The 15,367-nt window shown below is 46.5% G+C and overlaps 1 protein-coding gene across 1 annotated transcript in view; it reads left to right on the top strand.

Moving 5' to 3' along the window:
* Nucleotides 1–15,367, top strand: part of CACNA1E (calcium voltage-gated channel subunit alpha1 E) — a 421,822-nt gene that overhangs the window by 157,573 nt on the left and 248,882 nt on the right. Inside the window, exon 3 of the mRNA XM_073356587.1 lies at nucleotides 577–1,051. Within this exon, the coding sequence (XP_073212688.1) occupies nucleotides 603–1,051 (449 nt within the window). The 5' untranslated portion in view covers nucleotides 577–602. The remainder of the gene's footprint in view (nucleotides 1–576; nucleotides 1,052–15,367) is intronic.

The raw sequence follows: 15,367 nt of genomic DNA on the forward strand, positions 1-15,367 counted from the left end.
CTGAAGTTTTGTCAAACTCCCTCACCAGCCGCTAGAATGTGGGAGTGGGGGCAAGTTAACTACTTTCTGCCCTTGCATCCGATGAAGTGAGCTGTCGCTCACGAAAGCTCATGCTCAAATAAATTGGTTAGTCTCTAAGCACTCCTTTTCTTTTTGCCCTTGGAAGAGCAAGCGGTGGGGGACATTTGTCTGTTCTTGGCCCAGGGCAAAAGAGGGTTAATCCATCGCTGCTGGTGGAAGGATTGGGCCTGTGATTAAGCTGGATTTAGACGAGAACTGGGGGTCCCTTTCCAGCCCAGGCAAAGGGACCTAGTGACAAATCAAGATAGGGGGAGATTCACCTGCTCAGGCAAAGGCCCCGAGAAATAGGGTGTTGCAGGTATGGAGTAAACAGCCATCTCCCTCCTGCTTTGCAGCCCCCCGTCACATGCAGGTACCCGGAGGTGACTAGCTTTTTGTTAAACTCTTCGGTAGTGGTGGCACAACACACAGCCACCTGGGGATCATGGTTATGTTACTTCTCACTGATCAGGAGCTTGCTATTAATTTCCCCTGTCTGTCTTGTGCCCTCTCTAGAGTGATGTACCGCAACGGTGCCGAAGATGCTTGGACTCGGCGCATGTTCTCTCAGCACTCGCACGCTCTCCGAGGCCAGCTCCCTCACGGCCAGTGGGGTTGCCGAGCTGGACTCCGACTCCCAGAGATACGTCCTGGCCCTTCCAGAGGAAGAGACATGGCGCAAGCACCAGCTCGGCCTGATGCAAGCCACCCAGTCCTGCAGCCTGCTGGAGCCCGAGGCTTTGGGGGACGCTCTGGTCTCCCGCACGGCCAGCTTTGACGTCCTCTATGAGCCAGGGTCCCGGGAGGGGGAGGCCTGCTTGGGCTTTGAGGGGAGCAGCACTTTTGACCTGGGACTGAGCCAGTACATCCCAGTGAGCCCAGATGTGATCAAGCGCCGGAGGGGCGGGCTAATCGAACAGAGGGACATCATCAAGGCGCACGAGGCTCACAAGATGCAGAGCACGCCGCAGGCGAGGCGGAAGGAGTGGGAGTAAGTACCCAGCAGGCCCTGTGGTGGTGGCACGAGGCGGCTCTAGATAAGAGAAGATGTTACTTCTCACTGCTCACGGGTGATTGGAGCTCAGGCCCCTGACTCCAGTGGCCAGCGGGAGCTCACAAGGGTTCTGGAGGCAGCATGCCCAGCTTTGCGGGGAGGAAAAGCCTTACACAATTGCCATCCCACAATCACCCTTAAAGTGAGCCATCATCAGCCAGAAAGATAGGTCAACCCATTGTGCAGGCCCTTTGGGAAACAAAGAGGAAGAGCTGGAGGGATCGTGGAGGCCTTGCCTGCTAAACTACCAATGCCAATATCTTCCCGTGCCCCACCCAGCCTTCTGTCCCCTCCTGCAGGGAGCGATTCTAAAATAGAATGAAAAAATCCCTGTCTGGGGTCTTTTCTCTGCTGTTTCCCCTGGGAATGGGCCAGATCTTTAACCAGCTCTTTGAACCCGGGACATGGCTTCTAACCTCCCTTTGTGTTGCTAAGGAGTTTTGCTCAACGCTAGTTGCTATCCTTTCTTTGGTCCCTTCTCTGTGTCCTCCCCACCATTACTGCGTTCAGTGCTCTCCTGGCTTCATGGCTGTTACCCTTGGCTCTGCGCTGACGGTGGGAATTTCTGGGCACGTTGTTCTAAGGGCCTGGATTCCTTATGCTTTGATGCTTTGAGGGGAGGAGGTTGGTATGTGTGCCATAGTGGACTGCACCATATTAGGGAGTTCAGTACTCATCAGTCAAGGCCAAACAGAATTCACACCTCTCCCACTCCTGCCTGCCCTTGTCTCTGGGTTGTAGCGAAGTGTCTGACTGTAACTACACTAGAGGGCCAGGAAAAAGCTCTCTACAGATTACCTTGGTGATGGGTATTTAGCTGTACTGTGTAGTGGGGAAACCCTACAGGCATAAAATCCGTGATGTAACTTTGATCTCTAGACACAGTCTCCAGAGGCACAGGGAACAATCTAACCTAGTGACTCCTAAGGCACCAGAAGCTCTAAGGGCAACCCTGAAAGGAGGGTTTGACTGTCTGGTAGGACAGACACAGAGAACAAGCTAATATTTCTGGAACTGGGGACCTGAAAATGATGCTGCAGGCAGTGAGTTGGGGCAATGTGACCCTTTGCTAAACAAACAGATGCAGTTTCCAGGTAAGCCTGGTTGCATCCTGGAAGTGATTTATTTTAAATGGATCAGGAATGGAGACGTCCCTGATGCTGATTGTCTGGCTTCAAGCTTTATTGCTTATGTAAATGCTGTGCAGCTGAAGTGTGTAGGTGAGCTGTAGCTCTCGAAAGCTTATGCTCAAATAAATTTGTTAGTCTCCAAGGTGCCACAAGTCCTCCTTTTTTTTGAGGTGTGCAGGTTATTAGTTTGTCAACCACATCTTCCTTATGGGGATTTTAGTCCCCATCGATCCCGGTAGACTCATGCCAATAAGGTTCTGGTTGCCAGCACTCACGCCTTGCCTGTTGTCACATGAAGCGTCTATTCTGGACTTCGAGCTCTTTTGAATTAAAATGGGGCTGTAATGAGAAAAGGGACTGTGATTACAAGTGATGCCATAGGAGCCCACACTTACAGCATCGCAGAGGCTCTCCTGTGGAATGGGGTCGGTTTGCACATCAAAGATAACTTTTCTAACGGCCAGGTCATCACTGCAGAAATGGTATCTTGTGTTTGATACTACACCTGGAATCTCCACCTCTGTGGCCTGGGGCAAGTCTCCAACTTCTGTAAAATGGGGGAATAGTTACTCACCTCATATGGGTGTTGAGAGATAATTGGTCAGTGTTTGCGCAGAGCTTTGGAAAGGAAAAGTGCAATATACGTACTGAGCTGTTATAAATGCCTCACCCTGTGTCCACCGTCTGTGTACACCCACTCTAACCACTAGGAATTAGATGCATAACATCTCTGCAGGACATTTCTAAGGGCAGGCTTGCCTATCCATCCTTGCAGCTAACACTCTCATCATCTTGATGACTGCAATGTCCTCTTCTCTGGCCCGGACAAATGCAATCTTGCCCTGCACATATCCAAGATCATTTTCCTATCCCATTGCTTTAACCATATCTTTGCATCCCTCCACGGGCTCCTCTTTCTCCACAGTATCAAACATAAGCTACTCGTCTTCACTTTCAGGGCCCTTTATGGCTTATCCCCATCCTACCTTTCATATGCATCAGGTCCGTGATGCGCTTCATCGTCCATTTGTTACATTTTCAAACAAGCACTGTGGTCCTTTTCCCCATGCTGCCCCTGGTGCTTGGGAGGTGCTCCCTGTAAACATCTGAACTGGGGCTGTGGAGTGCCATTGGAAGTGTGTGTGTGGGGGGGGGGCATGAATTTCCCTGCACCCCCCACCCCCGACCTGATTCTCATCTTCCTCTCTGACTGTGGGCTCCTGGGCCCAGGAGGATGGCAGCTACAAAGGCCAGGGGATACTATCAGGCCAGGCCTGGTTTACTTAGGGGGTGGGGTGATACGTACTTCCCTGTACCTCCTTTGCTCCTGGGCATGTGCGTCCAGCTGGCAGTGGGGGAGACCTGGCATGGTGCAGATCTGGTGGCAGCTCAGCTCAGCTGCTGGGACCTGGCTGGAGGCAGATTCCTCCACTGATATCCTTCGCTCTGCTCCCAGCCTCCTCTGCTTGGGCAGGCACTGTCCCCATGCCCTGGATGAGGGGGCTGCGAGGTGATGCTGGGTGAAAGCAGTGGTGCTTGGGGAGAGGTGCCTCATCTCAGGCCCGGACTCTGCATCTGCAGGGCACCATTACAAAGCACATTTCCCCAGTTATTGCCAGGTATGTTGTTTCCTGAAGGCTTGTCTACCCTGAAAAATTGACCAGAATTGCTGCTTTAGGGGCCCAGTTTGAGATGCTGAGAACCCGACTGGTTCAATCACAAACTACTAGCCCTGCCTACAATAAAACGCACTGATAGCCACACTCTTCTGTAATTGGCACCTGTGTCCCTATTAGATATGTCCATCCCTCTCCCACTTTGTGCCACCTATACCAGAGTGTACACCAGCGTTCACTGTAAGAGCGACTCATGAAACTGGACGCAGGAGATAGGAATTGACACGTGGGCTTTGCAAGTGCTGAGTGCCTCGTTATCTTTTGGGACCCACCCGGGACACAAAATTAATAAATAATGGACAAGCAGGAGCAGAGGGATGGAGCCCTTCATTGTCAGCGAGTGTGCTGAGTACCTAAAATAGTAGTGAAACAGTAAAACTGACCTGATTATTTGCAGTTTTATTTCAGGCCAGTGAAATGCCATCCCATTCCTCACTGCTTATTCTGTTGCATGTATGATCTGTGCCTTTCCCCCACGTGGGTATCTGCTGTTCAGTCTAGTAGTAAGTCTAGCATAATACTGTACAGATGGGCTTTCTCCCTTAGACCCACGTATGGGAAGTACACAGAAAAATCGTTCTTGTGTGTGCATCTTTTTTTGCTTAATCTGCTTGTTCCCCTATTGGCAGGTTTAGGTAATGCAGCCCCATTGTCCTTGCATCCTTTGGATCTAAGGGATGCACCCTGCATGTGGCCTTTGGTTGGTCACACAAATCCTCATTTGTTCATTAATTGCCTTCAGCAGTCAACACTTCTTGAGAGGAGGCGCCGTTGTCATGCAGGTAGAGATGGCCTCCATTGCAGGCGGCCTGATTTCTACAGAGAAGAACACTTAAAATATCCAGCCATTCTAAGCCGGGTACAATTCACGTTATACAGGCTGGGTCCTGTTGGCCACCATTTCCTTGCCATCTAATTGTTACACTGTTGGGACTCTGTCATTATGGTGGTGATGACTGGGAGCGGTCCATCATATGAAGGCTCTTGGCCATTTGGTCACATTTAGCGAAATCCTTGTAACTGAATTTGAGAAGTATGATTAAGCACAGTTCAAAGCCCATTGCTGCCCCAGGGTTTTAATATGGCTTGGATAGCCAATAAGGAGAGGGCTAAACTGTGTTCTAGGCTACAGGCCAGATTCCAGGTCCTATTCTGTCTGCTTTGTGCTGTTCCAGTAGCATAAATCTGGCAGATCAGGGTCTTCACTCTCTTTCTCCTCCCTAGGGGTATACTTAGACTTCTGTAAAGACTTTGACTTGGTACCACACGACATTTTATTAACAAGGCACTCATTAATAGATTAAAAACTGGCTAACTGATAGGTCAAATTGTAATCGTAAACGGGAAATCATCATCAAGAAGGCATGTTTCCTATGGGGTCCCACAAGGATGGGTTCTTAGCCCTATGCTATGTAACATATTTATCAATGACCCAGAAAGAAACAAAATTATTGCTGATAAAGAACATTTGCAGATGACCTGAAAGTTGGGGGAGTGATAAATAATGAAGAGGCAGGTCCCTGATTGAGTGATTTGAATTGCTTGGTAAATTGGGCACAAACAAATTTGGCTAAATGTATACATCCTGGAACAAAGAATATAGGCCATACTTGTCAAATGGGGACTCTATCCTGGAAAGCAGTGACTCTGAAAAAGATTTGGGATCATGGTGGATAATCCACTGAATGTGAGCTCCCAATGTGATACTGTGGCCAAAAGAACTAAAGCAATCCTGTGATGCATAAACAGTATGAATAGACAGATTATTTTACCTCTCTATGTGGCAGTAGTGTGACCGCTTCTGAAATCCTGCGTCCAGTTCTGGTGCCCACTATTCAAGAAGGATGTTGATAAATTGGAGAGGGTTCAGAGAAGAGCCATGAGAATGATTAAAGGATTAGAAAACTTGCCTGATAGCGATAGGCTCAAAGAGTTCAATCTTTTTAGCTTAACAAAGACATGGTTAAGGGGTGACTTGATCACAGTCTAGAAGTATCTACATGGGGAATAAATATTTAATAATGGGCTCTTCAATCTAGTAGGGAAAGGTCTAACACAATCCACTGACTGGAAGTTGAAGCTAGACAAATTGAGACTGGAAAGAAAGCATACATATTTGACAGCAAAGGTTATTAAGCATTGGAACAATTTACCAAGGGTCATGGTGGATTCTCCATCATTGGCAATTTTTAAATCAAGACTGGATGTTTTTCTAAAATAACTGCACTAGGAATTATTTGGAGGAAGCTCTGTGGCCTGTGTTATACAGGCGGTCAGATGAGATGATCACAATGGTCCCTCCTGGCCTTGGAATCTCTGATTTGTACCCTTTTCTGTCTCCTTATTAGAAAAATGTAGGATTTATTGGGTCAGACCACGGATGTCCAAATTGCAGCCCCAGGGATAATTTTGGATTGCAGCTGTCCTCTCCCTGTAACTGCAGAGGACAAAGCTGATCAGCTGCAGGGTTTTCTATTTGGGGAATCTTAGATGGCAATTTATATGTACTGTATCTATCGGAAAGACAGGGGGACAGACAAAGCACAAACTGTGTTAATATATTTAAATACATTTGTGCTGGGACCCTCAGGCTTCTGGCAAGTGGCCAGCAGGGCTGCTGCTTATGTTGTGGGAGAGGACCCTAGGTTGGAATGGTTTTGTTCATTCTATGTTTAGTAGAGTCCAGTGTGGTCTTATTCTGTGTATTAGACTCTTAATGCTGTATTTAATCATTTCAGGCTAAAGCCTACCCTGCCCATAGCCAGGTATCCAGCTGGTGAGGGGTTAATGGAGTCTTCCTCTTGCACAGCAACATAAGGTCTGGGTGAACTGCATTTCCTGTGCTCAGGAGAGTACAGTGTATGTAGGGGTGCCCTGTGCCCCAATGTGGGGCAGGGAGGGGTGAAGAGCAGTGGAGCTGGCTCCACCTAGTCTCTGGTGGTACTGCCCCTCTCCTTACTCTCCCTTCCGATGGTGGTTCTGACCCTTTGCACCCAGCCTTCTCTAGTGTCTTTGTCTACTTGCTCTGGTGGTCTGCAAGAGGAGCCCCCACTACTAACCTTCTGCATGGCTGTCTTACCACATGTGCTGCTTCCAAGGTCAGCAGCAGAGAGACAGGTGGCTTCACGGCTTCTGCCAGTCCCGTTCCTACCTCCTGGCACCAGGAAGAGCTTTCTGCCATGGGGGGAGAGGATTTGGCAGCTTTCCCCACTCCGCTGGTCCTCCGTTCTCCCATTCGATCATGCCTGCTGCTTCCCCTCTGTTCAGGTGCTTCTCCAGTATTCATCACAGGTGTAGATTCTCACTCCTCTCTCTCCCTGCAGGCCAGTTAGAAAGAGGGTGGAACATCTCTGGGGGTCTGATCCTTCTCATCTGCAACATACATCCTGGAATCATGGGCCACCACACACTGCTGGAGTTGCTTGTGAGGCTGTGCTTTGATACAGTACAGTTAATGCAGTCATGTTTTGGTGGTGGAAAAGCCCATGTAATACGTGGAGGGTAATACAATTGTGTCTCGTTGCTGGAGGATCTTGGGTGCTGCACTGTAATACCGGGGGGATAATGCCATTGTATTTCAGTTGCTGCAGGTTTCAAGGCACTGTGACACAATACAGTGGTGATGCGTTGGGTCTCAGTGCCAGAGGGTCTCTGGTGCTACACTGTAGTTTAGAGAAGGAGGTGTGATCATTGTTGCTGGAGGACCCTGCCTTATGCACTATGATCTAGTGTAGGACAGAGGTAATGCAGCTGTGTCTCCCAGGTGAGTGCTGTGTAATCTGGTGGAGAGTGGAGGTAATGTGGTTGTCTTAGAGCAGGAGAACCCAGGATGCTCGAGCTATAATAAATGGCAGAATGCAGACTTTTCTCAGTGTCCAGTACACAGTGCTGTATTCTGATCACGTTATAGTACAGCACTCCTGGATAGGGCTATTATAAATGATCTAATTAATACAGCAGACCACTGTTTTATTATTTAGTCTGTGTGTTCTCTGCTCATGCAACGAAGAGTTACTGCAGTCATTTGTTCCCTGTTCTGGTATTCATGTCACTAATGCACTACTTATGGCTTCCAAGACTTAATTAAATCATCAGAATCCTATGTTAAAGTGATGTGTAGTCTGTCTTGAATTCCCCAAACTGGAAAATTTATAGTTAAGTAGAGCAACCTTTTCAGAAACAGCACTCGGCTTGCTCCATGTTGCACCTCAGTAAGTTCTGCAGCATGTGAGATATCCCTGCTCCTCAGTGACCCCTCAAGTGGGATTGTGGGAAGAGGTTCTTAGAACTTAGAGCAGTAGGGTGTGTGTGTGTGTGTGTGTGATGCACTCACCAGCCCAAAGAGTTTGGGGGATGGGTGAGAATAGTTTGGAATTGCTTGTGAATTGACCAAGTCATCTTGGACTCTTTCCAGGCTCTGGGTTGCAAGCAAAGCCCTACAGACAAAAGATGAGGATGAAATTCATCCCTGTGCATCACTGAAGTCCCACGTATGCCCTGCTTTTAGCGTGCGTGCGTTGTGCTCTGCACTGGGGTGAATTACGCCCTGTGTGGAAAGCAGTGCTATGGATGACTTAGTGGGTTTAATATCTTGACTTTGTTCATTCTCCCTTCCATCATCTGGTTAGCGACGGCCGATGAAATCCCAGTGGAACATCATGATGTCTCTGATACGTGGAGCAGGCCTGCCAGAGAACATGCCATTTCCCAACCTAGTACAGCATCTGGCATATTAACCAGCATTAAAATGATTACGATGGAACCCTAATTTAGCATTTGTGGGTTTACTAGGAACAATAAGGGAATAAAACAGCTTAAAAATGCATGAGATGTATTCAGTGGCACTTTTGGAACTGGGACAGTCTGCTTGGTATGTGTACACTGCGCACACTGGAATCAATACAGTTCAGCACCAGGAAATCCATCATCTTTAAAAGAGTCTTTGATGTTTATTGATCAGTCAACTCCAGCCGCAGAGTCTTTTTTTAAAAGCAGACATCTAGTCTGGCCTTCATCAGGCATGACTTGGCTAACTGACATACAAGGGTCTATTGTCTAGTATATCATAGGATTAGAGGTGGAAAGTTAATAGAGCCTTCTGACCATACCCTAGAGGCCGGTCTAGAATGGTTGCCTGCAGCATATTCCCCAGGGCTTTGTACTGTCTAGCTTTAACTGGTGCGAGTGACTGACAGGTCACTGGGTTGAGACAGGATGTCTCAGCAACTTAGTGGGTTCTTGCACTGCTGGCATCAGCTCATTTGGTCCAGGGCCCAGCCCCCTTTCCCTTTTGATTCAACTGTTGAGCATCTTCAGGAAGGATTTCAGCTGTTGCTGCTGGCCATTGGTGAAAGGAGACAGCCCTCTGTAAAACTCCCTGTCACAGATGCCCGTACTTGTCAGATGTGATTCTGCGAGACATCAGGTCAAGAGGACACTGTCAGTTTCATAAAAGTGTATTTAAAAATTGGTGACTCCTCTTACTGATAAACAAATCCTTGCTGATCGTGTTGTGTCTGGTGCCACTTCTCTCTGATTGGATGGCCACAATCACTGTGGCATCTCACAAATGTGAATGAGTTCCTCCTTTACAACACCCCCATGAAATAGGGTAGCATTATTGTCCCCATGTTACGCTTGGGGACCTGAGACACCAGAGAGATAAGGGCAAGATTTTCAGCAAAGCTCAGCAGCCACAGGCGGGGGGACCAGATCCTCAAAACAGCTTGGCTCCTATTTAAGAACCAGAATAAGGGGTCAGATTTTCAAAACACATCAGCATATTGGGCATGTGGCTCTTTCGAATATTTGACCATGATCCAGGGAATCTGTGGCAGATGTGGGAATCAAGCCCAGATCTCCTGAGTCTTGGGCTGCTGCCGTAGCTACAAAACTATCCTTCCTTTTAGTCACTTTCTGGCTTTGGCTTTCATGCACTGCCCAACGCTCTTAAGTTCCTGTTAATGTTTTAAAATCCAAACAAGCCTTTGTTTTCATTGGTTTCAGAGTAGCAGTCGTGTTAGTCAGTATTCGCAAAAAGAAAAGGAGTACTTGTGGCACCTTAGAGACTAACCAATTTATTTGAGCATAAACTTTCGTGAGCTACAGCTCGCTTCATCGGATGCATACTGTGGAAAATACAGAAGATGTTCTTATACATACAAACCATGAAAAAATGGGTGTTTACCACTACAAAAGGTTTTCTCTCTCCCCACCCCACTCTCCTGCTGGTAATAGCTTATCTAAAGTGATCACCCTCCTTACAATGTGTATGATAATCAAGTTGGGCCATTTCCAGCACAAATCCAAATGGCCCAACTTGATTATCATACACATTGTAAGGAGAGTGATCACTTTGATTATCATACACATTGTAAGGAGAGTGATCACTTTAGATAAGCTATTACCAGCAGGAGAGTGGGGTGGGGGGAGAGAAAACCTTTTGTAGTGGTAAACACCCATTTTTTTCATGGTTTGTATGTGTAAGAACATCTTCTATATTTTCCACAGTATGCATCCGATGAAGCAAGCTGTAGCTCACGAAAGCTTATGCTCAAATAAATTGGTTAGTCTCTAAGGTGCCACAAGTACTCCTTCTTTTCTTTTTGTTTTCATTGATACTTTTTATTTTCATTTCTGTTCATGTTAATTTTGAACAGTTTTCACAAACCCAACATTTTGGGTCCAAATTACCTGACAGGTCCCTTTAAATTGAGCTCCTTCAATGACTTTCTCTGTGCAAACTTACTGCTGCCCTTCATACTTTTATTTTTATGATTTTTTTTTTTTTGGTAAATTTTCTTTGGGATTTGAATTTGTTTGATTTCTCCATTGCTCATTTCTGGTTTAAAGCTTCACATTGGAGAACCCGAATTAATGACAGAAAGGATACAGTATGTTGGCAATTTCAGATCCACTTCATAGCTATGTAATTTACCCACCAGGTAGCGCATTACTAGAAAGCAATCAGTAGGCCTAGTTATCTCTATATTTATCAATAGTGTAAACAGTTTTATTTCTGCTTTCATATCTTTGTTTGTTTGGAATGATATGGTGACAGGCTGCCACTGGGAATGTCATGCCTTGCCCTTTGATTAGCCCAGAATCTGATTTAACAGGATTTCAGATTGCTTACTTGGTTTTCAAGCACTGGCTTCTGGGAATTTAACAGCAGCCCTGGTTCTAACTTTCCCAGCTGGCCTTGCTGCTGTAGGGAATATCAGACCCTCATTATCTGAGAGAGCTGGCAGTTTTACCTTTGGTGTCCTGGTGCCGTGCAGTCTCTGAGTCAGAGAGGCTGCAGTTTGCTTCTCAATGCCTCCTGGTGCTGGGCCCTACATAACTGAGGGAGGCTACAGTGCAAGTTTTAGCACAGCAGTGTGTCGGACCCTCTGTAATCAGGACAGCAGGAGGGTCAGTGCCTGTCTCTTTCTAGCCCTGGCCCATCCACAACTGATAGAGACAGGGGCTCAAGCCTCGTGCATCAGATCCTCCGTTACCAGGAGAGGCTGTGGTTAAGTGGCGAGACTCAAACCACGTCCTTTCTGTCATTCAGAGTCAAAAACACCAGCACTCTGGGAATCAAACTGCAGCTTCTCCCAATTGCAGAGGGTTTCTCTAGTGCAGGGCTTCTCAGATTTCTTCACCGTGTGGACCATGCCTCAACAGTGAGAGGGTCTCGAGACCATCTCCTAGTCATGAGCGCTTTCACAATCATACAACAGCCCTTTGGCAACTACAGCAATCACCTTCTCAGGAAGGTATTGGCCAACTGTCAAACGTGAATGATGAAAAGTGCTAAAGAAGGGTTGCTGTTTATTATGAGAGTATTGAAATACAGAACTGAGTGCCCTAAACTTGGCACCTGCGTTTGAAAACTAATCTAATGGCGTGACTCCATTTACCTCTGGCAGCTCTGCCTTCTGTTTTCCTTGCCACGTGAGGGAAGGATCAACGCTGTTCGGGAGTGTTTCTCTCTCTCTCATCCTTCTAGCTGATTCAGGAGTGAAATCATAACTATGAATCGGTGACTTCCTGTTCAATATGGCCGATGGTGGTACCGTAAACATCCTAAACCCATCATCCTTAAAAGGGCTGAGGCTGGGAAACAGCCTGGAGGCCTGGACCTTTGTTTTCTTTTCCTTGGTAACTGTAGTGGAAATAGGATTTTAATGAAAAGATGGGTCATAGAATCATAGAATCATAGAATATCAGGGTTGGAAGGGACCCCTGAAGGTCATCTAGTCCAACCCCCTGCTCGAAGCAGGACCAATTCCCAGTTAAATCATCCCAGCCAGGGCTTTGTCAAGCCTGACCTTAAAAACCTCTAAGGACGGAGATTCTACCACCTCCCTAGGTAACGCATTCCAGTGTTTCACCACCCTCTTAGTGAAAAAGTTTTTCCTAATATCCAATCTAAACCTCCCCCACTGCAACTTGAGACCATTACTCCTTGTTCTGTCATCTGCTACCATTGAGAACAGTCTAGAGCCATCCTCTTTGGAACCCCCTTTCAGGTAGTTGAAAGCAGCTATCAAATCCCCCCTCATTCTTCTCTTCTGCAGGCTAAACAATCCCAGCTCCCTCAGCCTCTCCTCATAACTCATGTGTTCCAGACCCCTAATCTTTTTTGTTGCCCTTCGCTGGACTCTCTCCAATTTATCCACATCCTTCTTGAAGTGTGGGGCCCAAAACTGGACACAGTACTCCAGATGAGGCCTCACCAATGTCGAATAGGTCCAGGAGCTACGGCACCTTTACCTTTCAATAGGTCGTTTTCCTGGGAAGTATGAGAGAGGACCCAGTTTAGTGTGCTTTTATAAGGTTATTAAAAGAATAAGTAAATAAAATGAAGCTATGTACCAATGTTACTAATTAATTTACTTTTAATTTTTTGAAACTAATTAAATATAACACAATGTAGTGATTAAATTAAAGTTACAATTGAAATTAAATTAACAGATTAATGATTTAATTTATTTGTCTTGCCAGTTACTATCATCAGTAATTAAATTAGTTTATAATGTTAACATAAGAATTACTTTAATAGGTGCAGGAAAGTTAAGGAAGAACATTTTAAAAATGTAGTTAATTGGGCTAAGAATGTGTTAAAAGCAAAAGCTAACTCTTGCCTTTGTTTTAAGAGAGTATAAGTTTTAGAATGATTTTTTTTAAATAGCTTTTCACTTTGGTGTTTTACCTTTAGTTTTTTTAGCATATAACCTAACCTAGATTTTATTTGCTTGGCTTATTTATTTAGTTTTTTTACACCAATACAGTGTTTGCATTTTTTGACACTTTTACACAGATGATGAAGTGATTTTTAAATTAGGCAGTTAGCGGCTTCGGAATAACATGCTTTTAACCCAAAATAATCTTTTACTGATTAAATAAAAGATGGGGCGGGGGGAGGTTCTAGTATCAACCTGGGAAAATGGTTAGTGACACACAAATGCACACCTTTTCATGAAATGTTAGAGAATTCAGACTTTTCTGAATTCTATACAAAAGCCCTCTTAGGTTGTTTGTTTTTGTTTTTAACATATGTGATTTGGTTTTAGATGAGAATTAGTTCTGATGCTGCAAATAACCTGAGCTTCTTTTGCACATCAGGAGTTGATCAGTCCTTTTTTTCTTTTCTTTTAGTTGCAGACTTTAGGTCCCTGGCTTAGCTGATGGTTAGAGTTTTTTCTTTTATCGTTTTTGGATGTCTGGTTTCAGAAAGAGAGCAGTGTACAACTTTAGCTGTCGTTGGTGGTGCAAGAGAGCCTCCCCTTTTTCCCCCCTTGCATGATGTGAGTTTTTTTATAGGGTTTAGTGTTCCCTTGCTCTGCTTTAGGGACCACCCTTGTTTAATTAGAGATTTGAACATGTTCGCTATAGCTTATTGTGGACCAGTAATTTGGTATCTTGATTTGAGGTTATAGTAGAAGCTTTTAGTTGGAGTGTGGACATTTCTTTTGCAAGCTCCGTTAGTGGCCACAAGCGGATGTCCTCTTTGTAAGCAGCACACGTGGGAGGCCCGTGTGAGACGGCATTGGCAACAGACTTCTGTTTAATGGAATAAGGTCCATATTCCCTTTGTAACTGTGTAAGGTGTCACAAGGGCTGAGACTTGGAGCAGCCTGGAGGATCTGGCAGGAGCAAGAATCTGATTGGTGCCAGTGCCCATAACTGCAGAGGGAGTGCACACAACTACAAAGTGCATCGCTTTTAGTTTAAATGCTCTCTTCCCTCCCCCGTGCAAATATCTCTGTGGCTGAAACTGAGAGGTCTCGTTCCCTGTTATGGTCTCTGCCTGAAATCAATCTGTGACCAGCCATAGCACTTTTAGTGTTCTGTATTATCATAGCACCTAGAAGCCCCAGTCATGGATCTGGACCCCACCATGCTAGGCACTGTACAAACACAGAACAAAAGGACGGTCCCTGCACTGAAGAGCTTACAGTCTAAGTAGGCAATACAGACACTGGGTGGGGGAAGGGGGTAGAATACACTAGCAGAGTGAACAATGTGATGGTGGCAAACGACCCACCCGCGGATTTCAGAATCTGGAACCTCTTTTTGTAATTCCTCTCAGTAAACAGACTGTGGAAATGTCATCTTCCGAGATGTTGCATGTGCCCCTCCTGGCTCTTGTGGGACCCTCTCCCTTCCCAGTCTTCTGCTGAAAGCAGGGAATTTGTCTGAGCATGCCTGAGCTCCTCCTTCAGAGAGCTGGATCGGCCAGTGACCCAGGCTGTTGGGAAGGCCATGAGTGCCAAAGTTTCTCATTCCATTTGTACTCTTCTCAGGGAGATTTAGCTGAAGAATCAGTTTCTGAGCCGGGAGCCGACTGACTGGGTGGAGGATGCACCTCCTCCACTGCTTCCTCCTGGTGGAGTAAAAATGCAACCATCCCAACGACACAGTTCAGATGAGGAGGCTGCGGTGAGGCATGTGTGGGGGTTTCCTTCCCTCCTTGTCCAGAGGTGAATGGTGAAATGAGCTTGGGAAGTGACTGGGTTCCTGAGTGGGTTTTTTTGGATGGTGGAGTAGACTGATGAGGGGTGTGTCAATGAAGACTGTTAGCTCCTTAAGTGTGGGGCCCCAGGCTGCCAGAGAATGAGGATCAGGTTGTGAGTTGCTGTCCCATATGGGTCTTCTGATGGGGAGGAGGGGAGTCTGACAGGCACTCACTCCCACCATCTCTAGTCCCGCTGCTGGGGAGGGAGGCAGGCAGGGCCAACCTTGGGACTGCAAGCCCTTGCTTTCCTTGAGGCAGCTGCTCTTTCTTGACTTGTGCTCATGGCTGCTGTTACGTGGGGATATTTGTGTCAGAAAGGCTTTAGGTGGGCCTCTCAGTGTGTTACCTTGGTGTATCACAGTGTGCAGGGCCAAATGTCCTGGGGGCAGTGTGGTTCCTGCCCTGTAGGGACTGGCCCCTTGCATCGCTCTCCAGCTAACCA

The sequence above is a fragment of the Lepidochelys kempii genome, chromosome 8, assembly GCF_965140265.1.
Source record: "Lepidochelys kempii isolate rLepKem1 chromosome 8, rLepKem1.hap2, whole genome shotgun sequence".
Classification (NCBI taxonomy): Eukaryota; Metazoa; Chordata; order Testudines; family Cheloniidae; genus Lepidochelys; species Lepidochelys kempii.